Below are 17,693 nucleotides of genomic sequence, written 5' to 3'. Positions count from 1 at the left end.
CCAAGCATGATTCAGGGCTCTGTCTCGTCTGTGGAATTCAGGGTATCTCATGGCCCCCATGGGGGTTTTTCTCCCATCAACACAATCATTTCCTTTGGCCAGATGTAGTCACGATTCAAGTCCTGGTGGCTAGACGAAGCTGGGAGGGGAACTAGACAGGTTCTTGTGGGATAAAATGAAATGAAATGAAAAAATGCCCTCCTTCTCACACAAGGCAGCTTGGACGGACTGTCTCCTAACCCCGGGCAGAGATGACATCTGCTCACAACAGGATCTCATCTTTAAAGGCCCTTAGTTGGGGCGCCTGGGTGGCTCAGTGGGTTAAAGCCTCTTCCTTCCACTCAGGTCATGATCCCAGGGTCCTGGGATCGAGCCCCGCATTGGTCTCTCTACTCAGCAGGGAGCCTGCTTCCTCCTCTCTCTGCCTCCTCTCTCTCCCTGCCTCTCTGCCTACTTGTGATCTCTATCAAAAAAAAAAAGTAAAATCTTTAAGAAAAAAAAAAGGCCCTTAGTTGTACCCTGGCCTCCTCCTGTTTCAAAGTTCTGTGTGGCAAAGGGGGTGGCCTGCCATTCAGCTGGGTCCTCCTGCAGCCCCCTGGAAGAGCGCAGCAAGGGATGTGAGAAGGGGACAAGGCCCTGGACGTGGGGATGAGTTCCTTGCAGGAGGACAAGCACCACCTCTTCTAACCACAGCTGAGCTAAGAATTGTGATAACCACTCAGAGGATCGAAGGCTCAAAACTGGCTGATTGCAGTTAAGGGAGAAATAGATAAGCACAGAGCAAAAGAAAACAGGGAGACTATACACAGAATTAACAGGCATCCGCTCTGGGAGATAGTAGTCACCCAGGGAGCTCACAGGGTTCTAGACATCGTAAACTGCCCCCCCCCCCCCCCCCGCAGAGGGCACTCTTCTTTTACGGCGGAGAGACCCAAGTGATCTGTGCATGGGTGGGAGTCCTGGGCTGGAAATCTGAAGGCCTGGGGCCCTTTGTCTTTACCTTTGCCTTGTCTGGGATCTCCAGCAAGTTCTTAGTTTTTCTTGAGTTTCTGTCACATGCTTATGTCTGTTTCCAAGATGGCAGTAGGTCTTGAGACGCCATCAACTCTTTGTCCCATTTCATCCCTTTTCCACCCACAAACCCCTGGGTCAAAATCAGCCCCTTATATCTGACGGGACCCTAAGACCCTGGCAGCCTCGTATGAACGCAGGAAGGCTGTGGTGCCCCGCCCCAGGGGTACGTGTGCATGTGTGTGTGTGTGTGTGTGTGGAGTCTTCTAGACGCCCCTGGTAATGTTCTTGTCTTTCCACAGTTATCACTAAAGACACTCCGGTGAGAAGACTGATGAAGCCAATGTCCTATGAGCCGCCTGGGGGTCCACATCGCCAGATGGGCTTCCCCAGGAGAACGTGTCTGGCCTCGCCATACTTAAGTTGCAATTCATTTCACATGCAAGCTCTGAGTGGAGCATTTATTTATTGTAAATACGTGGTTTGCACAGGCTTTAAATCAGTATGACAGCTGACTCTTATTTGCATAATTTTAAAAACCACACCCATATTATGTTTCTCCATTTTCCGAGGATGCATCTTGGCATTCATGCGTCATACCAATAGCGCCCTGTCCCCGCCCCATGGTGTCCATTCCATGACTGTAAATAATGCGTGTGGGCTGGCCCTTCTAGATTCTGAACCATTTTTAGAAGATTCCCTCGTTTGCAAATAGTCCCAAAGTCATAGTCCCCACAGCGGCTTCTTACCGGCATGATTCTATATTCTCCTCACACACACACTGCAAAATCAAACCCAGTAATGCCTTATAAACGCTGCAGCTCAGAGAGAGCAGTGTGTCCCCATGCCCAGATAAGGCCACACAGCCTCCGGTGAACGAGATGCCGTCTCGCTTCCATTTTACAGTACAGGGATTTTTTTTTTTTCTGCCTCATGTAAATATGACCCAAAAGAAAGGCAAGAGTGGGCTTGGCCCCTCCCATGCCAAGCACAGGGCCCTTTTGTAATGGAAAGCTCCTACAAGTAGCCAATGCCCTTCCTGTTTACAGTGCCCCCGGTGCCCAGGTGCCCCTGGCTTTCCTCCTGTCCCGCCTAAGTTCCCAACTCCTTCCTGGCTTCCTGGGTAAGGCGAGATTCATGAGATTTAGGTATTTTTTTCCTGCGAGTTAGAAACCTATGTAACTCATTATTATAGTCAATTATGTATTCTCAGAGATGTTTTTTTTTTTTTCCTCCCCAAGAGTGGGATTTTCACGGAAACTAGGACATGGGGAAGTGTAGACAGAAGCCTGTTGGCCAAGTATCTGCCTCACCGACCTGGTGCCTCACTCCTGTGCTTAGGAACCGTGGCAGCCCCCACCAGGCAAACGCAGGTCCCTTCCCAACTAAAGAGGGCCTGATGGGTCTGAGAGCTCCCCCTGCCCTGTGGGGGGCACACTTCTCTGACGGGGAGAAGTGCCCAAGCCCCGCCACCCATGAATATGGAACTGGTCAGGAAGGGCTCTGCCTGCTGTTCTCACACCATTTTCTGGAGCTGGCAAGGAAATGGAAGTGTGTGTTTGCTTGCACCTGACCCCGAATGCTCCCCGTCCTTGGAGGGGAAGCTGTTAAGAGAGGAAGGAGAGAAAACAGAAGGAAACAGACTGACCCCAGGTCTGTGCTCAAAATAGGTGCAGATTAAAGGAAAAGGGGGCGGGTGCGGAAAGAGCAGTGGAAAAACAAGTGTCCTTTGGAACAACCCACTCATGTGCTCAGAGACCTGAAGGACACCGTGCCCAGACCAAGCCATCCAGAACAGGTAGCCGGTTAGGAGGGTTTGGACAAATGTGACTGCGTACACTTAGCTGTTGTCTAAAGACTAAGATGGGATCCTGCATTGTTGTGCTTTCTCATTCCAGAGAGGAACAGATGAGCAAGGTCAAGTGCCCTTCTCTGGGGAATCAGTCATGCCAAATTGTCACTGCTAACTCAATTGGAAAAGAAGCTTTTGCAGGTCAGCAGCTCTGGGCATAGCTGATTGGTTTTATTGGTTCTGGAAGGTTTCCAAAAGGTCAGGATTTCTTTATTATAACAGGATCCGCTCCATCTCCCTCCCAGCTGTAGGAAAATAATTACAAGGGTTTTAATTATCATGATGAAGAAGGCCCAAGACAAAGGCAAGTCCACCTTCAGAGGAGACTGGCTGCCCCGATGAGGTGTTTATGCATTCACGTTCCACACCCCTGGGATAGAAGTTAAAAACAAAACCTATCAAGGACAGAGGGAAGAGAGGGGCAGAAACCAGAAATTGCAGCTAGGGAGAAATCTCGGGAATCTGGCCTCCCATCTCTCCTCAAGACCTGTCACTGAATTCAGTGCGTGTGGTGCCTGCCGCTGGCAGGACAGACCTCAAGCCCCGTGACCATAAACTCGCGCAGAGCCAACGAGTTCCAGAGCTCTTGCCACTCTCCAGTGTTCTCATTGACCCTGTCGTTTGTGGCCCCCCGTGTTTCATATGTATTTTATATTTATTGATGTGCCCCCTGCAGACTCATTTCTTTGTATCTAATAAACTTTAATAAGTGGAAATGCTTCTGCCCGTGTCCTTGTTAAAACCCATCGAGGGTCACGAGTACTGACCTAAGCCAACCATTTTTCAGGGTTAGAAGGGCTTCTAAGAAGGATGGGACGGGGGGCACCTGGGTGACTTGGTTAAGTGTCTGTTTTCGGCTCGGGTCATGATCCCAGGGTCCTGGGATGGAGCCCCATTATCAGTCTCCCTGCTCAGCAGGGAGTCTGCTTCTCCCTCTGCCCCTCCCTCCCTCCCTCTCTCTCTCTCTCTGTCAAATAAAATGAAATCTTTAAAAAAAAAAAAAAAAAGGATGGGACACGAAGGGTACTCACACAGAACCCAATGCTGGCTGTGACACACTGTGTTTGAAACGAGGCCTGCCTTTTCTGAGCTGACATTTCTAACTAACCTATATAATGTTTTCTAGTTCTGGGGCCCCGAGTGGCTCAGGTGGTTAGGCATCTGCCTTCCACTCAGGTCATGATCCCAGGGTTTGAGCCCCACATTGGGCTCTCTGCTCAGTGGGGAATCTGCTTCACCTTCTCCCTCTCCTCCCCCTGCTCCTGCTCTCTCTACTCTCTCAAATAAATAAATCTTAAAAAAGAATAATATATTCCTAGTTTTTGTAGCTAAACTGAACTGATGGGTATTGAGGGAAATCCAAGGGAAAATATGTCTGAAATGCATTTTCTTAAAAAAAAAAAAAGGTAACACTCTATTGTTTTATTCATAGAAAACAGGCAGAGTATTGCTTATAGAATGCCTCTAATTTGTGTTAAAATGGAACAGCTTTTGATCTAAAGTGCACTGAGCACCTGCCCCAACTTAGCAAACCCCTCAGAACATCTGTATGAGGCAGTATCCTCCATCTCCATTCTAGTATTTTCAGGTGGCCTCTTTGGTATGTGGTGCAGGGGAGATGAGGTTCACCTGCTAGGTAAGCTGGCTTAGAGTCAGACATAGATCTATTTGGCCTCTTACAAGTTTGGGGATGTAAATGACATAACCAGTGTGTGCCTCAGTTTCCTCATGTGTAAAACAGGGACACAAATATGGACCTAAGCAGGTAGTGGTAAAGAAGCAGTGACGTAAGACCTAAAGCAGCCCTTCACTCTTGGGTCCCAACAGATGCAGGGATGAGCGCGCCCCGCACTCTAGGGTACAAGTTTGCTCGTTTCAGCTGAGTCCCAGACAGCTCACCCTGGCTGTACCCGGGCATTCCACTTCCACTGTTACAGAGAGGCTCAGAGCGCCCCCCGCTGGCTCTGCTGCTGGATAGCAAGGCGAGAACAGTAATTAAAATTCACAGACGTTCCAGAAATAAGTCTCATCTAGAAACTAATTTCAAAGTTCGCTGCCACACACTGCCTCCTGATGAGTGAAGGACCTGACTTGTTTTATCTGCCGCTCTTATTAGCAGAGGTAGGGAGAAGCAGCTCTTTCCCTACCAAAAGGGCCATTCTGAGTGGAGAAGAAAAGCAGTGGCCCAAGATAATCCACGAAGGGGATGGTGAAGGTCCAAGCATGGACTACGGAGGTGAAGGAGCCATACTTTTAGGAACTGCTGATGGAGCGACATGGGGCAAATGTGGCAGCTACACGGTGAGGGTAGCAGCTCCGTGAGCAGGGCTGCACCTGTGACTTGCAGGAGTGAGTTCCAAATTCTCACACCAGGCCTCAGAGATTTGCACATCCTTCGCAAAGCTGCTGTTACGGGTTGAATTATGTCTTCCAAAAACTCGTATGTGGAAGTCCTAACCCCACATCTCAGAGTGTAACTTTCTTTGGGAATAAAGTTGTTGAAGATGTAATTGGTTAAGGGGAGGCCATACGCAGTGGGGTGGGCCCTAATCCCGTCTGCCTGGTGTCCTTGTAAGAAGGGAGATTGGGACACAGACGCAGTGACACTATGGGAAGATGAAGACAGAGATGGCGGGGAAGCTGCAGGCCGGCAAACCACCAGGAGCTGGTGGGGAGGCGTATGACAGATCCTCCCCCACAGCCCTCAGAGGGACCCAACCTCGCGGACACCTTGTTTTTGGACTTCTCGCCTCCAGAACTGTGAGACGATCCATCCCTGGGGTTTGAGCCAAGCACTCTGTGGTATTTGATGACAGCAGCCCTAGCAAACGAACGCGTGGTCCCTGTGGAGCTTTTGTGGGAGAATGTTATGTTTCTGAAAAAAGAGTTGGAAATAAGGTTTCAAGAGCTAGCGGTTCCTGGTCATGTAAATGGGGCGGTCGTCTCCTCTGACCTTGACGTGAGTCACTTGTACCAAGGACAAAGTCCTATCTTCATGAACAAGATACTCAGTTGCCTTTTGCCTGTCACCGTGAAGACTGAACCATGGAAGCAGTGTGGCACTCCTAGGTCGTGGGAGTGGGAACAGCTAGCCTTTCTTTTCAGTGAAGTTAGTTAGTGGCAGTGCCTTGGCTTTCCCATAAAGACGCTTGGCATAGATGGCGCCGATGTTCTGGCAATCGGGACTTCCGTTTCTAGTGTGGTTTCCGTTTAATTGTGGTATAAGATGCGTGACATAAATTCACCATCGTGACCATGTTCAGTGTTGTTATGTACCGTCACGTGATTGTGCAACCAAGCTCCAGAATTCTTTCATCAGCTTGCAAAACTGAAACACTCTACTGCCTTGACAACAACTCCTCATTCCCCATTCTCCCAGCCCCTGGCAACCACCATTCCACTTTCCGGGGTTCTATGAGCTTAACTACTCTTGGGACCTCATGTAAGTGGGATCAGACAATATTTGCCTTCTGGATCCTGGCTTATTTCCCTCAGAATAACATCAATGGATACTTGGGTTGCTTCCACCTTTTGGCTACTGAGAATAATGTTGCTATGAACAGGGGTGTACAAACATCTCTGAGGCCTTGCTTTCGCTTCTTTTGGGCATCTACTCAGAAGCAGAATTTCTGGGTTATATGCTAATTCTATCTTTTCAACTTTTGTGAGGTACGGCCATACCATTTTCCGTATCAGCCGCACCATTTTCCACTCCCACCAACACTGCACAAGGGCTCCAATGTCTCCACAGCCTCGCCGACACTGGTTATTTTCTGCTTTTTTGAGAGTAACCATCCTGATGGGTGTGAAGTGGTGTCTCACTGTGCTTTGGTATTTATTTTTAAGAGTGACTTATCCACAGAATGGTACACCATGTTGGAAACGCTGAGCTGATTGGGTTTTCTGAAGATGCCAGTCAGAAAAATATATTTCCCTTCGTACATTTTCCATTTTGTGACTGATGTCCACATTTATTCATGAAACACAAGGACATTCATTTGAGTGTGTTTTTTTTTTTTTATTGTATGCTTGATGTATTCAGAGACAATTCCAAGGGCAAGCACTGGATAGGGAAGTTATCTGGTTCATAGGTGTTTGTACAAAAGGCTGTTAAGACTACATGGTCAGTTCCCACTGCAGGAAACACAAAGATTTTTCTTTTTTATTATTCCCTACCAATAGCATTTTCCAGCTCACACATTTAACTTCTCACAACATGACTGCAAACATGTACATAATCATTCCCATGAGAAATCTGCATGTGACATTTCGGAATGTTTGAAGTCAGTCTGATAAAGCACACTTGACACAAGCCTTAGGAGGAGAGCTGGGACTTGGGACTGTGCAGGATGAAACGTCACAGCCACGGGGACACACAGGGTGGTGCTGGGATAGCATGTGCATGTGACCTGCCACTCCTCCCCCTTCATACAAGATAGTCATGGGGGGGGGGGTCTCTCCTCCCTCCTTCTTCCATGTGCTTCCTTCCTAAAGCTGAGAGCTCAGCTGAAGACCTCCCTTACAAATGACCTGGCTGTTCTTTAGCTGAGAATGCAGGTTGTGGTGTCCTAGCAGGCACATTGGTCCCACCTGGTTTCCCTGCTGGGCCAGCCAGGGTGGTGTAACACCTGTACCAATGCAGGATGATGTAAGTTGGGGAGCAAAGTGGTTTGCCTGGTTGGTAATTATTTTTTATACCTAATGATTCAGCCAGTAGTGAAGGAACTTCACTGCTAATATCTAATATGCATATACCTGCTCTGTTAGCTTGTAAGAAAGACTCTTCTTAATGGTAACACTGTGTCTTATGTTACTGGGCACTAAGGAATCACCGTAATTTCAAGTACATCCTTATTCTACCTAGAATTCTACCTAGAATTCCAAACCAACCTCCCAAGAATTAAGAGTACTATTCTGCTTTGCTAATTTACTTTTACTGTAGCCTCTTTCCCCCCGAGGGGATAAGGGGTGTCTTCATCTATGGTAAATCCCATCTACTAGACAAGACGAAATAGCTTATGTTCGGTTATGGGGCATGGGAATAGACGAAAAATTCCACCGTGGCCATGTCTTCTTTCTGCACAAAGCATGCACAGCTCCCCCATCCAAGTCTTAATGGATACACAAATGGTATTTCAGGAAGCTATTTACACACTGACCTTTAAACATTGCTTTCATAGTTCATCTTGAATATTCATTTCCCCACACTGCCTTTAGAAAAGCAATCCCTGGTCAAGAAATCATCCACATAGTGATAAGCATTTTTCAAAAGCAGAGTCTGTTGGGAGCATTTCAAAAGAAACATCTCACCAACAGCCCACCCAAAATCCAACAACATATTTTAAGCAGTTGACATAAGTAGATAAAAGTCCCGAAAAGTGAGTCCAGGCGCATCAGCAGACTCCTTACTCTCTTCTTGTCTTTCCCCACAACCCCCAAGGCACAAAAATTCATCCACTATTATTGGGGGTTTGACCGTACACAGATCCCCTCAGTGCCAGAGAGAAGCATCCCAGCCCCATTTGACTTCTGCCAGGCTGTGCCATGGCGGGCTGCCACGCCCCCTGGTGGAAAGACAGGAGCATCACAATTGTGACATAGAGTGTTAGCTAAGACAATTTTCATTTTGGGTTGGCCCTTCTTTGAGATGCTGGACAAATGTCCCCTAACAGAAGTAGCCATTGTATTTCCCACTTCACAGCGGCTAGGGAACAGCATAGGCTTGATGGGTTATCCATGACCTTTGCTTAGCCCGTAATAATGGAAGCAGGCGTCTGTGTAATGCAGTCTCACTAGACTTCTTTTAGTAAAACCCTGAATCACGGTGGGTATCTCTGATCTGATAAAGTGTTTCTATAACAGGTGGAGGTGAAACCATGTGGTGAAATTTTACGGTGGCTTTTCTTAAATAGCCACTAAGCAGGGGGACTTAGGAGAGGCAAGGTACCTCTGTCACCCTTCCTCCGCCGCCAAGCCTCACCCTCCCCTGCCTTAGCATCCGTAAACAGATGCACCGAGGGTGGCCGCTCCCTCTAAGAGGAGACCCTGCATTCATCGACAGGGAAAGCCCCGGATGAGCTTCAGCTACCACAAGCCACCACGAACGGCTGTGTTAACTCTCTCAGCCCAAACACCCTCCCCACCTCCTACCACTCATTGTTTATGATTTTACAATCAGAATTCACAAAACCGCTGGACCAAAAGCTCGTGGCGCTCTGACACCCACACTCTTCAAGGGAAGTTGGTAGCCTAAGATGGGTTCTGATAAGACCCGTGGCCCTCTGTGCCCACATCTGTGTGTGGGACCACGTCCCTTCCAGCCCACACAGCCTGCCATGCACCGTGGTCAGCGCAGAGTCACTGACCCTAGGTCACTTCGAAGAGTACAAACACTCTCAGTATTTCCACTTGCCAACTCCTACCAGTGACTAAGCGTGAATGGGCCCCACTGGCATGGGGGAGGACGGAGTAAAGGAACTGCTGTCCTTCCACTAGCGGCTACACCTGCTTCCCCATCTATCCATCACCCTCTGCCCCCCAAGCATCGCACAGCGCTCGAGAGTATCGATGGCCAGAGCGAAGTCCCCCCAACCCCGCACCTGCCCACTTCAGCTACCTTCCAAGAGCAGCTGCTAGGACTAGCGGGAAGGGCCGGAGAGAGCCAGCTGCATTCTATGTGGCTTTGTGGGCCAGAGCGAGCTGGGCAAGAAGGCTGGGGGTTGGATCGCTACCCCGTGGCGAAATGCTTCTGCAACCATCTGTCACCTCCTTGCCCTCTGTCTTCCCAATGCGGAGCCCATCTGGTCCTCCTCACACGCTCTTCTTCTATGCTCAAATCCTCCGCGTGAACGCAACGTTGGAAACAAATCAGTTTAATTCAAGTCTCTGCGGAGATAATGTCGATCACTGCTCAGATTCCAGCTACTTTAACTGAAATCTAGACAGTCAAGAGTTTCTCCTTTTCTTTCCCTCGCCAGCTGGGGAAATCCACAGCTTTGTGGGGTGGAACTATGCCATGGGGCCACTGAATTAATCCTGAAGTAGACGGCCATCCTCGGGCCCGAAATCATTGCTACCTAAAGCCACATCCAAGGGGGGTGGGCACGCCGCTGGGCAGGGAGAGCCGCAGGCCTCTGGGGAGAGCCACGTGGTGATGCGGGGTATGCCACCATGCGGCTGCCTCCGAGTCTCTCCGTGGGCACTCCTGACTCCGCTAACCAGCTGTCCCACACACCGGGCCGTCTGCGGGTGCCCCGCACACAAGCACGGTGTAGAGACTCTAGTACAATCCCGGGAATCGGGATGAGCTGGGACCACAGAAGGGCTCCCTTTGTTCCTCCCCAGTGGTTTGGTCCCTCAGCAGACACATGTGGGGACACTCTGCATGACAGGCATGAACTCATGTGAAGGGAAGCCTAGAAGCTTCTCCCTCAAGCACACACAGAAGAGCCCTGTGCCTTCTGTCAACCTGGAAGAAACCAGTACTGAAAGGAAGAAAAAGACTTCAAAAGATTTTGCTTTTCCTGCACACTTAGCGCTGTGCAGCCCCCTCCCAAGGCCCGATGAACCCTCGTCCTCCAGGAGAAGGCTAATGTGTCCACTGTCACTGAGCTGCAACGAGAGCGGCTGGAAGTCCACGAGTAGTCATACAGTCGAACGACAGGCAAATGGAGACGCGTTACATTGCAAAAGAAGGGAAGCTACGTGGTAGGAGAAGGGGTCACTGCTGAGCTTCAGGGCGGAACACAAGAGTGTGACTTTAACACATCTGAACTTTCTCATTTTACTCACACAGGAGAGTGGTTTGTTTTGCTGGTAATTTAGTAAGGTGGGGACGTTTAAATAAGAAGGGGAGAGGGAATGCTTACTTCACTTAAAGAACTTAATCTCCGTATCAACACAGTCATAGAAAAGATCCCCCACTTCGGTGGGGTCCAGGGGGTCAGAGCTGGTCAGGATTTCTTCCATGGCCTCCAGGCCTTGCTTCTCTAGTTCCAGCATGGTCTTTCTCAGCTGGCGACCTTGCTCCTGAGGAAGGATGGAAACAGCGCAGGTCACTAGAGTGGACAAGAAAGCCTCCCAGAGGCCCACCTGCCCCATTCAATGTTTTCCCACAACTGCTACAGGGACCATTCTAGAATGCCAGGGTGGCTATGGTACTTCTCTGCTTGGCATCCCAAGCAGGCCGTTTATAAATACATGGTTCTCGCTTGCCTCCCTCCTGCCATGGCCCCCATGTCTCCCTTCCCTTTAGCCAGACTGAATCAACTGTGCTCTTCCAACCCATGACACTCCACTCTGCTCTTCCTCAGCACTTGGTCAGCTTGTACCCATCTGCAGGCCTCTCTGAATCTTTCTTGGATCTTTGTCAATGCCTTTACTCAGCCATGGCTGTTCTTTTCCTGTCTTGTTAGGGTCTGTCGATTTGCCTGCATGCCCCATTAGCCCACGATCTCCTGGGAGTGAGAACTGAGCTCATCACTATGCTCCCCTGCCTGGGACACAGTAGACATTCCCAAGAGCTGTTTGTAGAATGAATAAATGGATCAGCAAACAAACATGTTCCACACATCCCAACTTACTTTCATTCTGAGGTGGGGAGATCTCTTCTTCCACTCACTCACGGCGGATGACCGTGAAAAGCTTTCATGGGCCCAATTTGTCCCAGAATGGAGAAGCTGCTGTCACCACCCATCCACCACTTCCTAACAAGGCTTTGACACAAACCAGGGGTCACTTCTCAATGTCAAAGCCCACCCAACCTCATCGGTCTCAACTCTTTGACATTTTGCGCAGAATAGCTCGAACACACAGCCCTTTCTCCCTCTGCCTTCCAGTTGCCAAATATCCACAAAACCATGCACCAAGTGGCATTTTTATTTGGGGCTTGCTGTCCTCCACCTAGAAAACATGCACAGTCGGGAAGCGAGATGGACCGCCCTGAGCAAAACCCAGCGCAGTGTGATGGCCGCGCTCATGCTCCCAGGGACACGTTTGGCAGGGAAGGCAGATGTGAAAACACCGTGACTTTGACACATCCAAATGGTTGTTTCTGTGGCACAGAAAAGCAAATTCTAGGAGTAGCAAGGCTGCCCTTCTCTGAGATTCTTTCTGGATTCCCTTAGATTTACTGTAGATGTTACCCTTCTTTCCATGCTTTTCACAGAGTCCACCAAGCTAGGAATGAGAAAATAAGCTCAACCAGTCCACACAAATGCAGGCACCCTTTGTCTACAAGGAGTCCCTTTCTTCAGGACAATCTGGACCTGTTCTAAGTTGTTAAATACATGCGTGGGAGGCCAGTGGGCATTTAATGACCATGTTCCTTCTCCTTCCCTTCAGCAAAACAGAGGCTTGGGTTTTATACATGATCTGTCACTAATGGCTGTCGTGGGCAAATACAGAGTGTGTGTCTTATTTGAATTGATGTCTTGTGACCTCATTTACCAAAGCTTGGGCCGGGATGGGCATGGGAAGCTGCACAATGAAGAATAACTTTTTTTTAAAAACTCGGAATTTGGGAATCCTTTTTTAAAACTTTTTAAAATTAGGGGCGCCTGGGTGGCTCAATGGGTTAAGCCTCTGCCTTCAGCTCAGGTCATGATCTCAGGGTCCTGGGATCGATCCCTGCATCGGGCTCTCTGCTCAGCAGGGAGTCTGCTTTCCCCCCCTCTCTCTGCCTGCCTTTCTGCCTACTTGTAATCTCCATCTGTCAAATAAATAAATAAAATCTTTAAAAAAAACTTTTTAAAATTATAGTAAAATATACATAACCTAAAATTTTCTGTTTTAGCCATGTTTATGTATACAAGGTCAGTGGCATAAGGACATTTGCACTGTTGAACACCCATGACCACCATCCATTTCCAGAAGTTTTTCAGAGTTACTTTTTTTTTTTTAACAACATATGACTCTACCCTTAAATAAAGTTTTGCCATCTTGTACAACTCTGTACCCCCAAAAGTATACAAAGATTTTTAGACAGCAGAAAAGCAGTTATGCCTACTAGAACCACATATTTCTGTTACTCCTAGGTAAACAGCAAATGAAAGAGGGATATTCCAAGCCCACTGAGTTCTGGAACAACATCAGAAGTAAAGGCTTTGTTTCATTTGGATTCAAGAGACTGGCTGGAAAAATTAACAGCAGCCTTCTAGGAAGGGCCCTGGGCTCCTGGATTTCTGAAAGAAGGCAAGCTGGCGAGGAGGAAAGGGATGAGTTCCATAACCGCTCCCCTGTCTCCCCTCTTGCAGACCACGCCCCCCGTGTGGGCGTGGCCCCAGGCTCACCTGATCACTTTCGATGACAGCACGTGCCCACTCGTGGGCCTTGTACAGCTCATGCCGACGGTCTGGCTTCTCCAGGAACCGAGGCTCCTTTTTGGCAGGGTCGTTGTCCCCAAAACAAGGAGACTGTGTTTTGGGGACAAGTTTCACATCATCAACAAAGATGAAAGGCTTGAATATGGACCTGGAGAGAAAGGAGAGGAGCTTCAGCCAAACTGAGCTTGAGGCTTGAGGACACCAGACTGTCCTTCCGCTCAGCAAACACTGCCTGAGCCAGCTCATGGTGGGTGGTGGGTGGGTGCCAAGACAGAGACACCACTGCATATTTTAGTAAATATTTTAGTAAAACTGTCATTTACCAGCTGTAAATTCTCCTATTAACAGCAAGGAGACATCAAAACAGACTTGCTTTGTTCTGGGAAAACCATTTGAGAGGCCCCTTTTAGTTATGTAAAGCAAGGCAAACAGACACATAGTGTCCAGAGGAAAGGGTGCCATGGGCCATCTGTTGGCACTGGGCGCGGTCTGCCTTTCTCTACCACAGCTGCTGAAAGTGGCCTCCTGGAAAGGAAGGGTCTGAGAACCCATCTCTTTTTTAATTTTTCTTAAGGTTCTACCTATTTGCAGATGACACAAAGGTTCCCAGAGTCCCCGGAGAGGACACACTACAGAGAAACAGAAGCCCAGTTGTGTGAAAGAGGAGCTCTGGGCATAGGAGGTGACTGATGCAAGAACTCCTTCAGCTCTCTGCCACGATGATGGTGCACCTCAGGGAAAATGGCTGTGTGTGTGAGCACACGCACGTGCATGCACATGTATCTGTGCATGCCTGAGCACATGTCCACCCCCCCCACACACACACCCCAAAAGAGCCACGTTTCTAAAAAACTGCATCCTGGGATCCCAAGCCAACAGGGAGCGTGGAGACCACATGTGAGTGTAACATAGGGAGAGAGCCTTCTCCTCTCTCTGCACCCAGAGAAAACAGCGCTGAACAACAACAGTGCTCCTGGACCCCAAGGGTGGCTCGCATGTAGCCGCACATGGGCAGCACCTGGAATAACAAGAAGACAGAGAAGACCACACCCAGACCCCCACGCGTACTGATCAGATTTGGGTTCTTTTCTCTCCTCTCAGCTGGTGCCCCTCAGCCATTCCATGCCTCAGGTGGGGGAGCAGTGAGCTGGGACATTGACCCCTGGCCCTGAGGTGGCTGGGCCTGAGGTGGCCACAGCACACCTTGCCAGTGTGCCCCACAAACATTTCCAGGTGTGTCACGATCGGAAAAGAACCGGAAACTATGACCTTGGCTACCCAAATTGTGTCCTTAGACAGGAGGCATCAGCAGCCCCCTGCAGCCCCACCCCCATCGTGTCCAATCAGAACCTGCATGTGAACAAGGTCCCTGGGGGACTCCTGACACACCAGGTCTGAGGAGCCCAGCTAGGTTTCCCCAGCTGTTCAAAGGCAGAACATTCCTGAAGGGAGAACGTTCCTCAGAAAGCTCTCGTAAGCCAAAACAACATAAGGCGAAAAAGCAATTACCGTTTTGTAAAAGCAAATCCTCTTGGGATTTCTTGTGTGTAGTGAAAACAGGTACCATACTAACGTCCATCTTTCACAAAAGTGAAGTAGGGTAAAGTGAACTTGCAGACAGTGGGGAAAATCTGTAATGAGAACTGACCTCTTAGATGGTTCCCTGAGGTTACCAAGGGAAGGAGGCTCAGGAGAGGAAGAAAGAGCCAGAAGTCACTCTGCAAGACTGGGCTCTGGCTAAGTTAATGTGAGAATTAAAAGCAGTGAGACCTTCATGCTCCCAGCTGGAAGAGTGGATGGTGCTGATTAGGGATGGGTGCCAGGCACCCTGCTGTCTGCAGGGAATGTGAACATTTACAGGAGACTAGATCTATCCTCAGCCCCTTCTGGGACGCACAGGGCACATGGGCCGGCCTACTTCCACTGGGCCAAGGCTGCCCCAGGAGCTGCCCTGTCCAGGACACAGTGGGGCTACCCTGCACAGAGGGCTGGCAAACCACCAATGGGCACCTCCTCCAGCCTCTTGAACGTACATGGGTCCGACCCTCCTACTCACGGAAGGCATACACCGCACCCTTCAGGGCTAAGAGCAAGCGGGGCTCCTGAAAAGTCCGTGTGCAGCACACTGTCCTCCAACAGACGTTCAGCTGCAGCCTCCTGGGTGGGCAGGGTCTTGTCTGTATAGGAGACGGGGTCTGGGCTCCCGCCACACAGCCCGAAGCCTGTGCAGTGCACATCCACTCAGCCCCAGGGTCGCTGGCCAGGAAGGGTCAGAGCCATGACCTCCACAGGCTAATGCTGGGCAATAGGGCTGGCACCAGGCTCGGCCTCTGGCAAGGCTTGACTTGACTATGCATTTGAGGGCCACTCTGGCACAGTGACCCCGTGGGTGAGATTGGATAAGAATTACTGCTGATGACAAACTGCAATAGTACTAATATGTATTTAAGTCAGAATATTGGAATTATAACTCAGGCTTGAATATTTGTGGCTACATATCCAAAAAAAGCAGAATGTGGATAACTCAGTGGTCCCCAAACCTTTTGATTTCTTGCCAAGCCTTAGAGAAAATCACACTAAACTTCCAAATAGGTGAAGAGAACCTCTGGCACTTTCCCACACTTCAATCTCAAATGGTAGCTTCTCAAATGCCACTTGGTCGAATCTATGTTCATTAACGGCCCAGAAAGTAAAGGACTTGACCAAGGTCACATGTCCAGCCAGTGGCTGAAACTGTCCCCGGGGTCATAAGGCAGCACCCCTCCCAGGCCACCCAGACAGGGCAGGGCACCATTTGTCACACTTTGGAGCTCTCCCAGTGTGTCCCAGGGAAGGCTCTGATGTGGGACACAGCTGAGGGGGGTCCAGAAAGCCAGTTCTGTTCTGTCCTTGGTTTCTGAAAAGCCATCAATCCCGGAATTTGCCCTGGTCGCTCAGCCCCTCCGTGGTGTGCTGTGACAGGAACACAAGCTAATAGGACCAGAAGGGGAAAGTGCTTCCAGTGGCAAAGGGCAGCCCAGCAGCTGGTCAATGAGGAGGTTTAAAGCTGAGCTACTCTGAAGGGACAATCCAGCCTCAGAAGGGACAATGAAGCAAAGGAAGCCATGAGCAGCACAAAAGAAACCACGTCACCACAACCATCAGCTCTCCCTGAGACAAATCTCAGGTCTGATGACAGGAAGCACAGCACGGCTTCCACGGTCTGGCTCAGAGGTCTGCAGAATGTTAGCCTTGGGGACACTTGGAGCCACAGCCAAGAAACACGCTCCCCTAGAGGAATCTTTGCCATATTTGTCCTTTCTGTCTTCCAAAACCTCATGATAGATGCACTAAGCCAGTGTAAAAAAAATCTGTTTTCCTTTCATTTGTTTTCTCATTTGGAAGGAAAACAAAATTACCATGAAATCCCCTACCATTTTATAGTGTATCATAATTCTCAAAGTGCGGGACGCCTGGGTGGCTCAGTTGGTTAAGCGGCTGCCTTCGGCTCAGGTCATGATCCTAGTGTCCTGGGATCGAGTCCCACATTGGGCTCCTTGCTCGGCAGGGAGCCTGCTTCGCCCTCTGCCTCTGCCTGCCACTCTGTCTGCCTGTGCTCTCTCTCTCTCTCTCTCTGACTAATAAATAAATAAAATCTTAAAAAAAAAAATAATTCTCAAAGTGCTTGCCTTCAGTACTCTATTTTCTGTTTCCTAGGCTTAAGTACACAGCCTGATACAATTAGAGAAATGGGTTGGGAAAGAGCCTTCTAATATTTAAAATGGAACATTTTTAAGGGTTCGCTCCCTCTTGGTTTATCCATCCTGTACATTGAGTATTTGTGGGCTTTCTCAGAGGTGGGGGCCTCTTGGTGATGTGCCAGTAGGACAACTTCCTCTGAACAAATAAGCCCTGACTCATGAGTTCTGCCAGTTTCTGCGGTGTGACCCACGGCAAGTTCCCAGTGTGATGTCACTGAACACAGGGGTTGGCAAGAGAGGCACATAATCAGCTCTCAGCTCCCGCACCCTGCGGGACTCCGAAGGTCACAGTCTCAAAGTGCTAAGGGACTTCTCTACTCTTTCCTTCTCCCAATTCTTCATGTCGCTCAAGTTTTGGCAAGTGTCGGCTTCTGCCAAGGCTTGCAAAGGTCAGAACCAGAGCGCTAACGCCAGTCGGTGTCACGATGTGGGTGACGGAGGCACCGGCTGACTCAGCAGAATATTAATATTATGGAATCTGCCTTCTCAGTAAAATTAATGAAAGGTCTCTGGCATCTCCGTGTATTTGCCAATCTCTGACTTCTGCATCTCCATCCAGCTCTCAAACTTGCATAATACCTAATACACGCTAGGAGGGAAGGAGAAAGAGGAAAAGAGAATACAAGAACAAGTTATTTCAAGAGAAAGATCTGTAATGAACATGGTGAGCAAAGGGCAGAGAAGTGCTGAAGCAGACAGAACAGTCAGATCATGTCCTTTGGTTCCAAACATTAATTGGGAAGGATCAAGAACAGAGTCTTGTTCTTG

The 17,693-nt window shown here is 49.2% G+C and overlaps 2 protein-coding genes across 2 annotated transcripts in view; one reads left to right on the top strand and one right to left on the bottom strand.

The window, feature by feature from the left end:
* The window catches only part of WIPF3 (WAS/WASL interacting protein family member 3), an 81,466-nt gene extending 77,878 nt beyond the window's left edge, over window positions 1-3,588 (top strand). Inside the window, 1 exon segment of the mRNA XM_046020898.1 lies at window positions 1,314-3,588. Within this exon segment, the coding sequence (XP_045876854.1) occupies window positions 1,314-1,337 (24 nt within the window). The 3' untranslated portion in view covers window positions 1,338-3,588.
* Window positions 3,589-7,794: 4,206 nt separating this feature from the next.
* SCRN1 (secernin 1) overlaps window positions 7,795-17,693 on the bottom strand; it is a 60,903-nt gene continuing 51,004 nt past the window's right edge. Inside the window, exons 7-8 of the mRNA XM_046021131.1 lie at window positions 13,153-13,333; window positions 7,795-10,891 (exon numbers count right to left, since the gene is read on the bottom strand). Coding sequence (XP_045877087.1) covers window positions 10,733-10,891; window positions 13,153-13,333 — 340 coding nt within the window. The 3' untranslated portion in view covers window positions 7,795-10,732. The remainder of the gene's footprint in view (window positions 10,892-13,152; window positions 13,334-17,693) is intronic.

Source organism: Meles meles, chromosome 10 (assembly GCF_922984935.1).
Source record: "Meles meles chromosome 10, mMelMel3.1 paternal haplotype, whole genome shotgun sequence".
Classification (NCBI taxonomy): Eukaryota; Metazoa; Chordata; class Mammalia; order Carnivora; family Mustelidae; genus Meles; species Meles meles.
This window is presented reverse-complemented; position numbering and strand designations above follow the sequence as displayed.